Source organism: Protopterus annectens, chromosome 1.part1 (genome assembly GCF_019279795.1).
Source record: "Protopterus annectens isolate FY-2018-M chromosome 1.part1, PAN1.0, whole genome shotgun sequence".
Lineage (NCBI taxonomy): Eukaryota > Metazoa > Chordata > Ceratodontiformes > Protopteridae > Protopterus > Protopterus annectens.
The window spans coordinates 798221367-798237261 of NC_056726.1; the positions used below are offsets into that span (position 1 = coordinate 798221367).

The following is a 15895-nucleotide window of genomic DNA, read 5'->3' on the forward strand; positions in this document are numbered from 1 at the left end:
CTCCATTTCCACTTTACTGAAAAAAATTCTAAGCTTGTATCCCCCCTTTCCTGTAACAAGTCTAGTCCAGATTCAGATTTGCTGTATCCAATACTGTTTGTAAGCTACTGAGCACCCCCCCACTTGGCAGGGTGGCCTAATGGTTAAGGTGTTTGCCTTGCAAGCACAAGGTGCAGGGTTTGAGTCTCACCAGGGATAATTGGCTAGGCTTAAAATGGCTCGCAAGAGCAGTTAGCTTAGTACTAATCTATGAACCTATGAACCTAACTAGGGTTAAACTGTTCCCAGCGCCATAAAGTCTGCTCTTCAAATTTTCCCTTACATCTAGCCAGCTTTTTAGTTTTAGCACTCAGATCTGTTTCTTTGAGCTCAGCACTTGTTCAGAACTCGTTGTAAGCACTAAATAAGCTACAAATTACTTACAGCACTCAACTTTCCTCACTTGTCTAGAGGAAAACAGTTTTTAGTACTTAATAAATAAGCACCTATCCATAGGTTCATAGGTTCATAGGTTCATACTAGGCTATCTGCCCGAGGGCATTTACAAGCCTAGCCCATAGTTTTGTGGCTTACGCCACCCCTTTAGTATGGGGAACTATACCCATTATTTTGCTGTGCCTCTGTTGAGCAGTGACACTGAGGTAATCCCTGGGGTATATCTGCGATCTCCCATCCATTGGTCAAGATTTCTCTTGAACAAGGCCAGCGAGGTGCTCTGCCTCACATATACCGGGATTTTATTCCACAGCATAGGGAGTCTTTGGGTGATGAATCTATCCCTCCGTCCTATTAATAGCCGTGTCGAGGTTTAAGTCTCCCTTGTGGCTCTGATGGATCTAGATTTTTGAGGTGAAGCATATTCATCAAATCTGGGTTTGACATGGCCTTGTATGTTAGGCAAAGGTCACCTCTGAGCCTGAATAGAGCTGGAGTTCTTTCAGTCGGGCAGCATAGGACAGATGTTTGAGACCCTTTATCCTTTTGGTGAGGAACTTTGTGGCCTCTCCAGCTGCTGCAAGTGTCGGGTCAGATACATTCCGAATGGGGCATTGTACTCAATCATTGGTCTGATGAGTGATGAGTATAGGAGACTATGACCTCCCTTGATCTAGATGAGAATCCCTTCATGATAAGGTGGGCAATGTAGAAGGTCTTCCTAACTACTTTAGCTACATGGGTGTCGAATGACAGACTACTATCAACCTGGGTCCCCAGGTCCCTGATAACTTCTTCTATGCTCAGTGGATTGCCACCTATTTGGTAGCTAGGGGTAACCTTGTTTTTCCCGAAGGGTATGACTATGCATTTTGGCATTTAACTTTAGGCCATGGCTCTGGCACCAGTTATCCGTTTCTGTGAGACCCTTCTGAAGGATATCTGTGTCAGATGTGTTTTCTACTATGGCCAGTTTGCAGTCATCTGCAAACTTTGTCAGCCATAACCCTCCTGTGTTTGCTTGTACAAAGTAGATGCCAAACAAGAGTGGGCCCAGGACTGAGCCCTGTGGTACACCACTTGTGACAGGCTTTGAGTCTGACATGGCGCCAGCAACTCTGACCCTGTGGGTTCTGCCACTCAGCCAGTTTGCAACCCATCTTGTAATGTATGGGTTAACATTTAAGCTGATGAGTTTTTCAATGATACCCGAGTGGGGTATTGTATCAAGGCCTTCGCCAGATCGAGGTAGGCTGTATGGACTGCCTTTCCCTCATCAATGGCTTTGGTGACTGTTTCGAAAAAGTCAACCAAGTTTAGAAGGCATGATCTGCCTTTGACAAAGCCAAACTGGGATGGATCCAAAGTCTGCAAATTCCCTATGTCTTTATTTATGAGGTCCATTATGATCCTCTCCATGGCTTTGCAGATAAGGCTTGTCAAGCTAATGGGCCGGTAATTTCCAGGGTCGGTGGAGGCACCGCCTTTGTGAAGTGGGACCACAGTTGCAGTGCGCCACCCCTGGTAAATCCAGAGGTAAGACTATGATTAAACAGCTGTCTAAAGGTCAGCTCCCGGTGTTTTCTCCTGTCTATCTGATGAATCTGGGCATCTTGGGGCAATGCAGCAATTGCCTCATGTACACAGACAACCTTTGCCTTCTACCACCCATCACTACAACCTGTGTGAGATGCACTTATATAGCCAAACTGGAAGCAAAGCTCTCTTCACCGAAGACTGGACTAGACAGTCAAGAGGAGAAGGTAAACACTTGCACCCCACCACACTCATCACAAAGTCCATCAAAACCTACACCACCAAAACACACACATAGAAGAACAAAACACACACCTACATTCACGGAGGCTCTCAAAATCTATCCAAACAACCGAGACCTCCAAAGCAGAAATGCAAGCAACCTCCACCCCATCACAACCCAAATAACACTTAGTCCACAAACTCAGTGTGCCAGTCAACTACAGCCCATAAGGCATAACATACCCAACACTCTAGTTATAGGTGACTCTGTAGTCAGGCACACTGATGTTCCACTCACCAGGCTAAACAAGGAGAAAGTTACTGTCAGCTGCCTGTTGGGTGACAGGATCTGCCACATAATGCACACACTCAGGTCACTCCACAACAAGTATAAATATGACTGTGTCATTGTCCATGTTGGTGTGAATAGCCTGAGACGTACCTCCCTGGCCTACATGAAAAGAAACATGGAGGAGCTCTCCGATCTTGTAGCCCAGACAGGTATAACCCTATCCTTGAGTAGCATCCTGCAATCACCCAGAATGATACCACAGTACAAGGACAAAATGATTGGCTTCAACAATTGGCTAAGCTTCTGGTGTCATTTTAAGGGACTCCAGTATCTGTCTGCTGGGATGACATGACTGACAGACCACGATGCTTTGCATGAGATGGCCTGCACCTGTCACCCTTGGGATTCCAGATACTGGCAAAGATTCTTTCCACCCCTACAGTGCCTTTTTTAGGCAAGGTTCAAATGACAAATTCACCACCGTAAAAGTTACAAGCAAGCAAAATCTGAGGGTAATGCTACTCAATGCTAGAAGTCTAAACCTCAAAATGCACTCATTTGAGGCACTCCTTAAAATGGAGAACATCGACATCTGTGCAGTGACAGAGACCTGGTTCAAAGCTCCAGAGAGCACCCCTGCATTACCAGGCTATAATTCATACCACACCGTTTGGCCACCTAACCAGGACCGAAACACTAAAGGCAGAGGCATGTCCATATTCATTAAGGATGTCCACACCTCCAAGCTAGTTGCTTAGCATAATGCATCCGAGATTATCCAAATGCATCTAACTCTGGGCAAGACCGCAATCCAAATTGTAGCTTGCTACAGACCCCCCTCCATGCCCCAGGATTCTCACTCCTCATTTCTTGATACACTGGAAAATATTAGGGTACAACCCAACACCCTAATAATGGGTGATTTCAACTATCCCACCATTAACTGGGAAAACTACTCATGTACCAACACTTTTGCTCAACGTTTTCTGGAATTCATAAATTCCAACGCCTTGGATCAACTTATCTACACCCCCACCAGGGGCAGCAATATCCTAGACCTGGTCATTACCAACATGGGTGACCAGTGTTCCACACCAGAGGTCAATTCCTCGTAGTTCAGATCCGACCACAAGTTAATCACCGTAGACATCAACATCTCGCCCCCACCCCCATTAGGGAAACAACTGTAAAAAATTTATCTTAAGCAAACTTCACGCATCTTAAGACAGAAGTGGCAAACTTCATGACACCCATGCAGATGGACAATAGAGGTACGACTGCTGAATCCTACACAAATACACTTTATAAGCACTTACATGAGTGCATGGATCGTGCTATCCCTAACAGAACCAAGATGCGATCCTCCAAAAAAAGGAAGCCAATCTGGTGGTCTTCTGCCAAAAACAAACTATACAACAGAAGAAAGAAACTGTTGCAAAAAATAGTAAAATCCCATGATTGGAGGAACTCCCTGGTCAGCCTCAGTAAGAAGCTGAGATCCCTCATAAAATCCTCCAAAGCTAGTTATGAAAACAAAATTGTCACTGATTCTAAAGGCAACCACAAAGCATTCTAAAGCTATGTCAAGAATGTCAATGGCAACACTCAGATCTGCTCTGAGTTACAGCACAATGGCAGTAAATATACAGAACCAACTGATATTGCCAACATCCTGGCAGATAGGTTCAGTGCTAACTTTACCTCCCTCATACCCCCTAAAGGGCCCATCTCTATACCGGAAAAATGCAAAGTTCCTGTAATCACGGATACACAGGTAACAACCTCACTCTCCAAAGCCAAGAACACAGCAACCATGGGACCTGACAACATCCCAGGCTGCATTCTACATGAACTATAGAATGAACTGGCACCTCAGGCTTTGTGCCTATTGAATGGCGCACTGCAATGGTTATCCCACTCCACAAAGGGGGAGCCACGACAGACCCCGGGAACTGAATAAACATAAAAAGGCAACCTATGTAAGAACACCACAATCTCTATTTATTTAGCGCTTTTCATCCAGCACAGTGGGTGGACTTCATCGGATAAAAGAATCAACTTCATAAACACTCTTAAATATTTCAACAATCCAGTCATGTGACCAATGTCTCATTTAAACCTCTTAACAATGTTCAATTAACTGCGGTGGTGGTGCTGCGGTAGCGTTCTCGCCTCACAGTAAGACGTTGTCCTGTTCGATTCTCAGCTAAAGCCTCTTCTGTGTGGAGACATGCATGAATGGGTGTACCTTCCTTGAAGCTTGTTTGTCAGGGCTGACAACTCGGCATGTAAAAAATCTACTGCAATCATTAGCGGACCGGAAAAGCCAAAAGACACAACACAATAACAACAATGTTCAATTAACATATCACTTGATAAAAGTTCTACCATAGTTAAAAATACAGAGTTAAAAGCCCTGACTAAAGAACAATATAATGCAGTCTCCCCCTAAGTAAAAAACCTTCATCCTTCACTGCTCAATCAACAGTAAATTTATTTATACCTGGGGTATTAAAAATAAAAAATATAAAGCATGTTAAAATAAAACCATGGTTAATATTTAACCACTGTAAATAAATAAATACTTTAGGTGTGGGACTAACCCTTAAACTCATCACTTAATTTAGGTAAATTATCTCCACATACTTTTTAATTTTAAGTATGGGAGAATAGTGCATGTTTCATTTATTCCTGGGAACTGATTAGCATTTAATCGAAGTTGCCATAACAACTCAAGTTGCTCTAAAAGTAGTGACGCTGGTCCTTCATGTACATTTTCACTAATCTGGTCTGTAACTCTAAACTTTAATTTATGGTTAGGTGAATTTTCTATGTGCCTAGCTAGTGCATTCTCTGTTTTCCCCCTCCTAATAGTGTACAGGTGTTCATAGATTCTTTCTTTTAACTTTTTATGTGTTTTCCCTGTGTAGAAAACAGGACAGAGAATGCACTGAGCTAGGTATACCACCATTTTAGTGTTACAGTTGTACCAACCTGTGATGGAATACTTGTGGTTACCTATAGAAAAATGTCCAGTTGCAATGGATCCACAGTAGTTACAGTTTTCACATTTGAATATCCCTGGGGTCCTTGCAGCCTTCACTATAGTGGTTTCTATTAAGTTCCTGGGAACTACCACCCCATTATCCTGATGAGCCTTATCTGCAAGGCCATGGAACGTATCATCATGGAACTCGTAAACAAAGACATTGGTAATCTCCCAACTCTGGACCCCACACAGTGCGGGTTTGTAAAAGGCAGATCATGTCTCCTAAACCTGATAGACTTCTTTGAAGCAGTCACCAAAGCCATAGATGAGGGTAGGGTGCTTCACACAGCCTATCTAGATCTCACCAAGGCTTTCAACACCATCCCCCACTCTGGAAGTATAGATAAATTTACTAAACTAGGTATAAATCCCTATGTCACAAGATGGGTTGCCAACTGGCTCACTGCAGAACCCACACTGTGAAAGTAGTAGACTCCAAATCCGACTTCAGACCAGTGACAAGTGGAGTACCACAGGGTTCATTCCTGGGTCCTCTCCTGTTTGGTATCTACTTATCTGAAGTACAGGCTAACACAGAAGGTCTTTGGCTAACTAAGTTCACAGATGACTGCAAGCTAGGAGCCGTAATTGAAACTCCTAACGATGTGGACATCCTACAAAAGGGCCTCACGGAGACAGATGCCTGGTGTCAAAGCCATGACCTCAAGCTCAATGCCAAAAAGTGCATTGTCATCCCCTTTGGTAAAAACTCTGTACCCATGAACTACCACATAGGTGGTAGTCTACTTAACACTGAAAGTGTGATAAGAGACCTTGGGACACAGGTGGACAGTAGTCTTTCCTTTGATAATCACATTGCCACAGTGGTCAGGAAATCCTTCTACATGGCACACCTCATCACTAAAAAGGTTTCTCATCTAGAAAAAAAGAGGTAATTCTTCCCCTCTACTCATCACTCATTAGAACCATTATAGAGCACAATGCTCCTTTTGGTATGTACCTCACAAGACAGAATTACCTCACAGAGGATTACTGGCCTCAAAAAACTCCAGCTTTACTCTGTCACATATCGCCTACTCAGAGGCGATCTCTGCCAATCATACAAAGCTATGTCAAACCCAGAGCTGTTGGACATGCTCCACTTATAGAAATCCCATTCCCTCTGAGCTACACGCTGTAGGGACCTAAACCTTGTCACCACAATAAACAGAACATGCTGGAGGGATAGATCCCTGTCCCAGGGACTTCCCATACTCTGGAACAAACTACCTATCTATGTCAAACAGAGCTCCTCGTTAGCACTCTTCAAGAAAAATCTTGATGACTGGATGAGAAATAGGAAATTCTCCCCGGGGATCACTTCTGTGGCTCTGTTTGACAGGAGCACAGGAAAATTTTTGGCTAGACTTATATAGGCCCTAGGGCCAATATATATATATATATATATATATATATATATATATATATATACATACATATATATATATATATATATATATATCTGTGTGTGTGTGTATATATATATATATATATATATATATATATATATATATATATATATAGGTATGTGTGTGTATAGAACAAAATGCAACATTGTACTTTCCGAATTACATTATATGAAAGATAACTGACCCTTTGTACATATGTTGTTTCCTTGTAAATGTTAAACAACTGGTTTAAATTTTGTTACACTCTGTGTAAAAATAGTTGTTTCTTGAATGTCTAGAGATTTTCTTCCTGGATCTCTGCTGAAAAGAGGGTACTTGCGTATTATCGCAACCAGATTTTTGTGATAATACCGCTTTCTTTCCCATGGGTAATTTAAACTAGAAATGTATGCTGAATCACACAGGGAATGTTATCTTTAAAGGCAAATACTTTGTTTAGGTAAGAATAACAGTGTAATATTTGAAAAATGAGTATTTCTTTGAAGGTATGCCATTCCCAAAATCAAGTCACTCATACCACATTTCCAAGTCCTGTTATTTGTTAGGCGCATTCCAAACAGTAAACCAGCGACTGAGCAATCCACAAGTATGCTGCCGTAAAACATCCACTAAACAGTCCAACAGTAAGTAGTATCCACAAGGATAACACCATCTGAATACAAAAAATAAACCATTATTGGCAACGACTGCAAAAAAATTATTATCGGACTACCGCTTAACAGAACAGCCTCCGTTGTACAAGTACTTTTATAAAGTGTGCACATACATATTCCCTTACTTATTCTCTTTAACTTCAATTCTATTCAACAGTTTGTAAACAATAAATCCAATAATTTACCAAAAAAAAAAGATTTGCAGGTCTCCGTGCCTTATTCTTTGAAGAAAGCATTGTACAACTTATGAGTAATTCATGTTGCAGGACAGCAGAAGTTCAACCAAACATTTTCCCAGGGTCTGACTTTCATTTCCTGTGGCACAACGGCAGTGTAACCAACTTTACAGTACGCAGTCCAAGATTCAGATCTCCACGTTGATTTACCTTGCCAAATTTAAGGACAGACTAAGTCATACCCACTGAAAACATCAACCTTAACATAACTTCCACTATCCGTTTTTAGGCAAACAAACGTATTACCGCAACCGTGAAAATCTGGTTGTGATAATACGTAAGTACCGAAAAGGGGTTTGCTTAACCCAGTTAGACTTTTCTGGTAAACAATAGCAACATAAAAATAAAATATGTTTACAGTTTACCTGACCATTTTATCTCTTGCTTCAGTGATGTACTGCAGAATTATAGTAATGTAGACTTGTGTTTTTCGGCTTTTCCTGGTAAGGGCTTGCCACAGCGGAACTCCGGTCCGCTAATGATTGGCAGTACATTTTTACGTGCCAAGTTGCCAGCTCTGATGCACAACCTTCAACGAAGGTACGCCCATTCACGCATGTCTCCACACAGAAGACGCTCTAGCTGAAAATGGAACAGGACAACATCTTACTGTGAGGTGACAATTATAGTAATGTAGACTAAAATAACTAAATTAATTTGTTTCTCTTTACTACTCAGGTGATTGTAGCATTTTGTGTGTCAAGTTTAAAGAGGATTAGGCAGGAAGCAATTAGTGCTTACATTTCCCATTTAAGTGAGCTTGTGTCAGATGTAGGGCCTTGTAGGCAGCCCCTTGTATGCATAAGGATGATAAGGTCACATTACTTGAGTGAGCAGCAGGAGATAGTTTGTGAGTTTGGCAGTACTATACTGTGTCAATACATCAAGCAACTAATATATCTCTCCACTAGAACTAAGGCAGCACAGCTTATAGACCAGACGTCAGATACAAACACTAAGCACTTTGCTCTGACTGAGAATGTGCTTTTTCCTCAGGATGTAGATTCTTGTAAGTGGTCGCTCTGCTGTCATGAGATTCTGAGATTAGGTGATGTTCCAGAAGGGCAGTGTCACAGTATTCTTAAATATGACATGCTTTAATGATTGTGAAGGATGAAGATGTTTACTGATTTATGTAGTTGCTCTTGCACAAGATTTAGAATGCCTGTGGATGGATCAGACAGTTTGTATACAACTACAGTAAAATTCAGTGGCAATTCCATTTAACAGAAGTAATGTGTTTCTTTAGCAGAACTAGTGTTTGCATTGCTAAACAGATTGTGGTGCTATTTATAACCGTAGATCATTAGGCTGTGCTTAAGGTGGGTGATAAACAAATGCGGGTTAAACTTACACACTGTTCAATCATTTTCTAGCATGTCTTCAAGCTGGAGCAGGAGGAGTATATGAAAGAGCAAATCCCATGGACACTTATTGACTTCTATGACAATCAGCCTTGTATTGACCTCATAGAAGCTAAGCTGGGGATCTTAGACCTGCTGGACGAAGAATGTAAGGTGAGGCTACATTTGTTAAACGCCACTACTATAAGCGTCATCGTACTCTCTGTATAATAGATAGGTATATGTCTATCTTCTGTATTCAGCTGGGCATGTTTATTTTGGTATGGCTTATTCAACTGTCCATGCTCCAGTTATAAGTCTTCAAAAGTAGTCTTTGAATCTGCATCTTATCTGTTATCACTGTACTTTGCCCAAAGTGTTTACAAACTCACAGACATTTTATGTACTTACAATTTATCACTTAGGTTTATGTTATCTTCTATATTTACAATTAAACATTTAGACGTTATTTTCTGTGTTTGCAATTAATTATGTAGGTTTATGTATAGCTGTTTATCTGATACATGTTTACACCTTTCCTTGTGGGTGGGGGGAAGAAACTGGGAACACATGAAGATCTCACTAGCATTGTTGTGATTTGGCCTGAATTCATTGAAAGTTATTATTCCCATGAGATATATACAATGAATATCTCACACTAAAACTGCAGCTGACATAAGCTGGTGTGAACCTTTCATGAAAATAGCAGTGCTGGGTATCATCTTCAGTTCTTTTTCCTGATTGCTTCAAAACATGGATTTTGTTTTCCAATCACATATAGTAGCCATCAGTCCTATCACAGGAATGACAAGTCACTATTCACAATGTAGTACATAACTTTCAAACTATGCTGAGTTTTTTTCCGGAAGAAATATGAAATATGAGAGTCTATATTAGAACATTGAAGTTTCACAACTTCGAATGTTCTAACATCAACCCCTATTCAGCGAACGCTGACAACATCGAACATACAGAACAGCAAATTTTTTCCTAGGGAAATAATTTGCTGTTCCGAAACACATACACACAACACAAGTACACCAAACAAACAGCAATCCACACACATACACCTAAAATCTTACGTATAACCCTACACTAAACTGTACATACACCACTAACTATCATTGTTGGAGCCTTCCTGTGTCCTGAAAGAGTGCTCTTCAAACTATCTGGAGATATACAGAGCCAAGTATATTTTTCTGGCACTTCAGAGTTGTGTACTGGTAATTGTTGTTTGACTAATTTTATATCATTGCTGGCTGACGTCAGAGTTGTGCACTGTTATTTTTGCTTCACTGTATAGTTTTACAGATCTCTGCTGAAGGTGTTTTCCCCCCTCCCCTATTTCTCTGTGTCATAAGTTGGTATAACTGGTTTTGCATCCTGTGTGTTATCTGACCATCTCAAGAATAACTTGCATAAAATTAGACCCTCTTAGTAAAAAAGTCTGCATATCATTGTTGGAGCCTTCCTGTGTCCTGAAAGAGTGCTCTTCAAACTATCTGGAGATATACAGAGCTGAAAATATTTTTCTGGCACTTCAGAGTTGTGTACTGGTAATTGTTGTTTGACTAATTTTATATCATTGCTAGCTGATGTCAGAGTTGTGCACTGTTATTTTTGCTTCACTGTATAGTTTTTCAGATCTCTGCTGAAGGTGTTTTTCCCTCCTCCCCCTATTTCTCTGTGTCTTAAGTTGGTATAACTGGTTTTGCATCCTGTGTGTTATCTGACCATCTCAAGGATTACTTGCATAAAATTAGACCCTCTTAGTAAACAAGTCTGTTGGAGCCTTCCTCTGTCCTGAAAGAGTGCTCTTCAAACTATCTGGAGATATACAGAGCTGAGTATATTTTTCTGGCACTTCAGAGTTGTGTACTGGTAATTGTTGTTTGACTAATTTTATGTCATTGCTGGCTGACTTCAGAGTTGTGCACTGTTATTTTGCTTCACTGTATAGTTTTTCAGATCTCTGCTGAAGGTGTTGGTTTTCCCATACCCACCCTTCCTATTCCTGTGTTGTTGTTTAAATCTGGAGGTTTTGCAGTTGCCCTCCCCCACTGTAGATTTGATCTGGGACACTCCCCCCTGTCCCATCTCTTTACCTCATTCTACCTAATAGACTCATTCTGCATTGTTTTTAGTCATTTTTAATTTAATTGCATTTTTAAACTGTTTGGTCTAACATTGCTACATACTCAAGTGTGCTAGCTTGCACTGTATTTGAATTGTTTTGACTGCTGTTTTAGCTACTTTTCTGTATAAAAAAATACCTTTCCTGTAACTAGTGTAGTCCAGATACAGATTTGCTGTATCCAGGACTGTATGTAAGCTTCTGATCCCCTCCCCCCAAGATTTCTGTGTTGAAGTGAAGCCTTCTAGCTTATCAGCGGGAGTGGTAAGCACTAGGTAACCTATCTACCACATAAGAAGTGGTCTGCCCCAGAAATTGTAGTTATTGGCTGTTTGGGCAGTTTTTCCATCTCTCTCAACTTTCTGATTTAAAAGCCCGCATTTGCAGTTGTTTCCCCCCTTTCCTGTAATTAGTTTAGTCCAGATAGAGATTCTTACTTTTAGCACTTGAATTTGCTTATTCTTGATCAGCACTTGTTCAGAGCTTGTAAGCACTAAATAACCTACTAATTACTACAGCACTCAACCTTCCTCATTACCTAGAGGAAAACAGTTTTGGTACTTACTTTACTCACTTGCTTAGAGAAAAACAGCTCTTGTACTCACTTTCCTCACTTATGTAGAGGAAAATAGTTTTTTTATTCAGGCATGTCCAAGGGTCAGCTCCCAGTTTTCTCTCCTGTCTATCTGATGAATCTGGGCATCTTGGGGCAATGTAGAAATTGCCTCATGTACACAGACAACGCTCTCCTCCTACCACCCAACACTACAACCTGTGAGAGATGCACTTATCTAGCCAAACTGGAGGTAAAGCTCTCTCCAATCAAGACTGAACTTGACAGTCAAGAGGAGAAGGTAAACACTTGCACCACACGACACTCATCACATAGTCTCACTAAATCTACACTACCAAAATCCACACATAGAAATACAAAAACATTCACGGAGGCTCTCAATAATAATCTGCTCAAGCAACAGAGACCTCCAAAGCAGAAATGCAAGCAACCTCCACCCCCCAACACAACCCAAATGACACATAGCCCGCAGACTCAGTGTGCCACTCAGTCACAACCAATAAGGCAAAACAACGTACCCAACACATTAGTCATAGGCGACTCTATAGTCAGGCACACTGATGTCCCACTCACCAGGCTAAACAAGAAGAAGGTTACTGTCAGCTGCCTGTCAGATGCCAGGATCCGCCACATAACCCACGCACTCAGGTCACTCCACAACAAGTACAAATATGACTCTGTCATTGTCCATGCTGGTGTGAACGACGTGAGATGTACCTCCCTGGACTACATGAAAAGACACATGGAAGAGCTCTCCGATCTTGTAGCACAGGCAGGTATGACCCTAGCCCTGAGTAGCATTCTGCCATCACCCAGAATGATGCTGCAGTACAAGGACAAAATGAATGACTTCAACAATTGGCTAAGCTTCTGGTGCCATTCTATAGGGATCCAGTATCTATCTGCCTGGGATGACATGGTCGACAGACCACGATGCTTTGCCAGAGATGGCCTGCACCTGTCACCCCTGGGATTCTGGATACTGGCTAAGGGTCTTGCAAGGTTCAAATGACAAATTCACCACCGTAACAGGAATAGGCAAGCAAAAACTGAGGGTGATGCTACTCAATGCCAGAAGTCTAAATCTCAAAATGCACTCACTCGAGGCACTCCTTAAAATGGAGAACATTGATATCTGTGCAGTGACTGAGACCTGGTTCAAGGCTCCAGAGGGCACCCCTGCACTACCAGGCTGTAACTCATACCACACTTTTCGGCCATGTAACCTGGACCGGAACACCAAAGGCGGAGGTGTATCCATATTCATTAAGGATATCCACATCTCCAGGCTAGTTGCTCAGCATAATGCAGCCGAGGTTATCCAAGTGCAACTAACTCTGGGCAAAACTGCAATCCAAGTTGTAGCTTGCTACATATCACCTACCATGCCCCAGGATTCCCACTCCTCTTTTCTTGATGTACTGGAAAATATTAGGGTTCAACCAAACAGCGATTTCAACTACCCCACCATTGACTGTGAAAACTACTCATGTACCAACTCCTTTGCTCAACGCTTTCTGGAATTCATAAACTCCAATGCCCTGGATCAGCTTATCCACATCCCCACCAGGGGCAACAAAATCCTAGATCTAGTCATTACCAATATGAGTGACCGGTGTTCCACACCTGAAGTCACTGCCTCATTGGTCCGATCTGACCATAAGCTAATTACCCTAGATATCCACATCCTGCCTCCACCCCCCATTAAGGAAACCATAATAGAAAATTTCTCCAAAGCCAACTTCATGCTTCTTAAGACAGAAATGGTGAACTTCATGACACCCATGCAGATGGACAATACAGTTACGACTACTGTATCCTACACAATTGCACTTTATAAGCACTTACATGAGTGCATGGATCATGCTATCCCAAACAGAACCAAGATGCTATCCTCCAAAAAAAGGAAGCCAATCTGGTGGTCCCCTGCCATAAACAAACTGTACAACAGAAGGAAGAAACTCTTGCAAAAGAGAGTAAAATCCCACGAGTGGAGGAGCTCCCTGGTCAGCCTCAGTAAGAAGCTGCAATCCCTGATAAAATCCTCCAAAGCTAGTTACGAAAACAAAATCGCCACTGATTCTAAAGACAACCACAAAGCATTCTTTAGCTATGTCAAGAATCTGAATGGCAACACTCAGATCTGCTCTGAGTTACAGCACAATGGCACTAAATATACAGACCCAACTGATATTGCCAACATCCTGGCAGATAGGTTCAGTGCTAACTTTACCCCCCTCTCACCCCCTAAAGAGGCCATCTCTATACCGGAAGAATGCAAAGTTCCCGTAATCACGGCTGCACAGGTAAAAACCACACTCTCCAAAGCCAAGAACACAGCATCCATGGGACCAGACAACATCCCATGCTGCATTCTACATGAACTACAGAACAAACTGGCACCCCACCTAAGTACCATGTTCAGTCATAGCCTCACCTCAGGCTTTGTGTCCGCTGAATGGCGCACAGCAACGGTTATACCACTCCACAAGGGGGGAGCCACCACGGACCCCGGGAACTACTGCCCCATTAGCCTGACGAGCCTGGTCTGCAAGGCCATGGAACGTATCATCATGGAACTTATAAACAAAGACATTGGTAATCTCCAAACTCTGGATCCCACCCAGTTTGGGTTTATAAAAGGCAGATCATGTCTCCTAAACCTGATAGAGTTCTTTGAAGCAGTCACCAAAGCCGTAGATAAGGGTAAGGTGGTTCACACAGCCTATCTAGATCTTGCCAAGGCTTTTGACACCATCCCCCACTCTGGAATTATAGATAAACTCACTAAACTAGGTATATATCCCTATATCACAAGATGGGTTGCCAACTGGCTCACTGACAGAACCCACACTGTGAAAGTAGCAGACTCCAAATCCGACTTCAGACCAGTGACAAGTGGAGTACCACAGGGTTCAGTCCTGGGTCCTCTCCTGTTTGGTATCTACTTCTCTGAAGTACAGGCTAACACAAAATATCTTTGGCTAATGAAGTTCGCAGATGACTGCAAACTAGGAGCCATAATCAAAACTCCTAACGATGTGGACATCCTACAAAAGGGCCTCACTGAGACAGATGCCTGGTGTCAAAGCCATGGCCTCAAGCTTAATGCCAGAAAGTGCATTGTCATCCCCTTTGGCAAAAACTCTGTACCCATGAACTACAACATAGGCGGTAGTATACTTAACACTGAAAGTGTGATAAGAGACTTTGGGACACAGGTGGATAGTAGTCTCTCCTTTGATAATCACATCACCACAGTAGTCAGGAAATCCTTCTATGTGGCACACCTCATCACAAAAGGTTTCTCATCCAGAAAAACAGAGGTCATCGTTCCCCACTACTCATCATTCATTAGACCCATTATAGAGTACAACACCCCTTTTGGTATGTACCTCACAAGACATCTCCAACAACTGGAAAGGCTGTAGAAATACCTCACAAAGAGGATTACCGGCCTCAAACAGATGCCCTACCCTAACCGTCTCAAAAAACTCCAGCTTTACTCCGTTGCATATCGCCTACTCAGAGGTGATCTCTGCCTAACATACAAAGCTATGTCAAACGCAGAGCTGTTGGACATGCTCCACTTAAAGAAATCCCAATCCCTCTGAGATACACGCTCTAGGGACCTAAACCTTGTCACCACAATAAACAGAACATGCCAGAGGGATAGATTCCTGTCCCAGAGACTTCCCATACTCTGGAATAAATTACCTATCTATATCAAACAAAGCTCCTCATTAGCACTCTTCAAGAAAAATCTGATGATTGGATGGGAAATAGGAAATTCACCCCGGGGATCACCTATGTGGCTCTGCTCGACAGTGGCACAGGAAAATAATTTTCTTGGGTGGCAAAAGCCAGGGTACCTTTGTGGCTGGGCTTGTATAGGCCCCAAGGCCGATAACCTAGTACCTACCTATGAACTTATAACTATACACTTACCTTAACCCAAACCCTAACCCTAAGGTCCATCACTATCGCACACTCACCTCACCCTCGCCCTAAC

General features: G+C 42.2%; 1 protein-coding gene across 2 annotated transcripts in view; it reads left to right on the forward strand.

The window, feature by feature from the left end:
* MYO5B (myosin VB) overlaps window positions 1-15895 on the forward strand; it is a 3346216-nt gene that overhangs the window by 2119969 nt on the left and 1210352 nt on the right. For both annotated transcript variants that reach the window (XM_044078265.1, XM_044078275.1), the window contains exon 12: window positions 9209-9349. In XM_044078265.1, the coding sequence (XP_043934200.1) occupies window positions 9209-9349 (141 nt within the window). The remainder of the gene's footprint in view (window positions 1-9208; window positions 9350-15895) is intronic.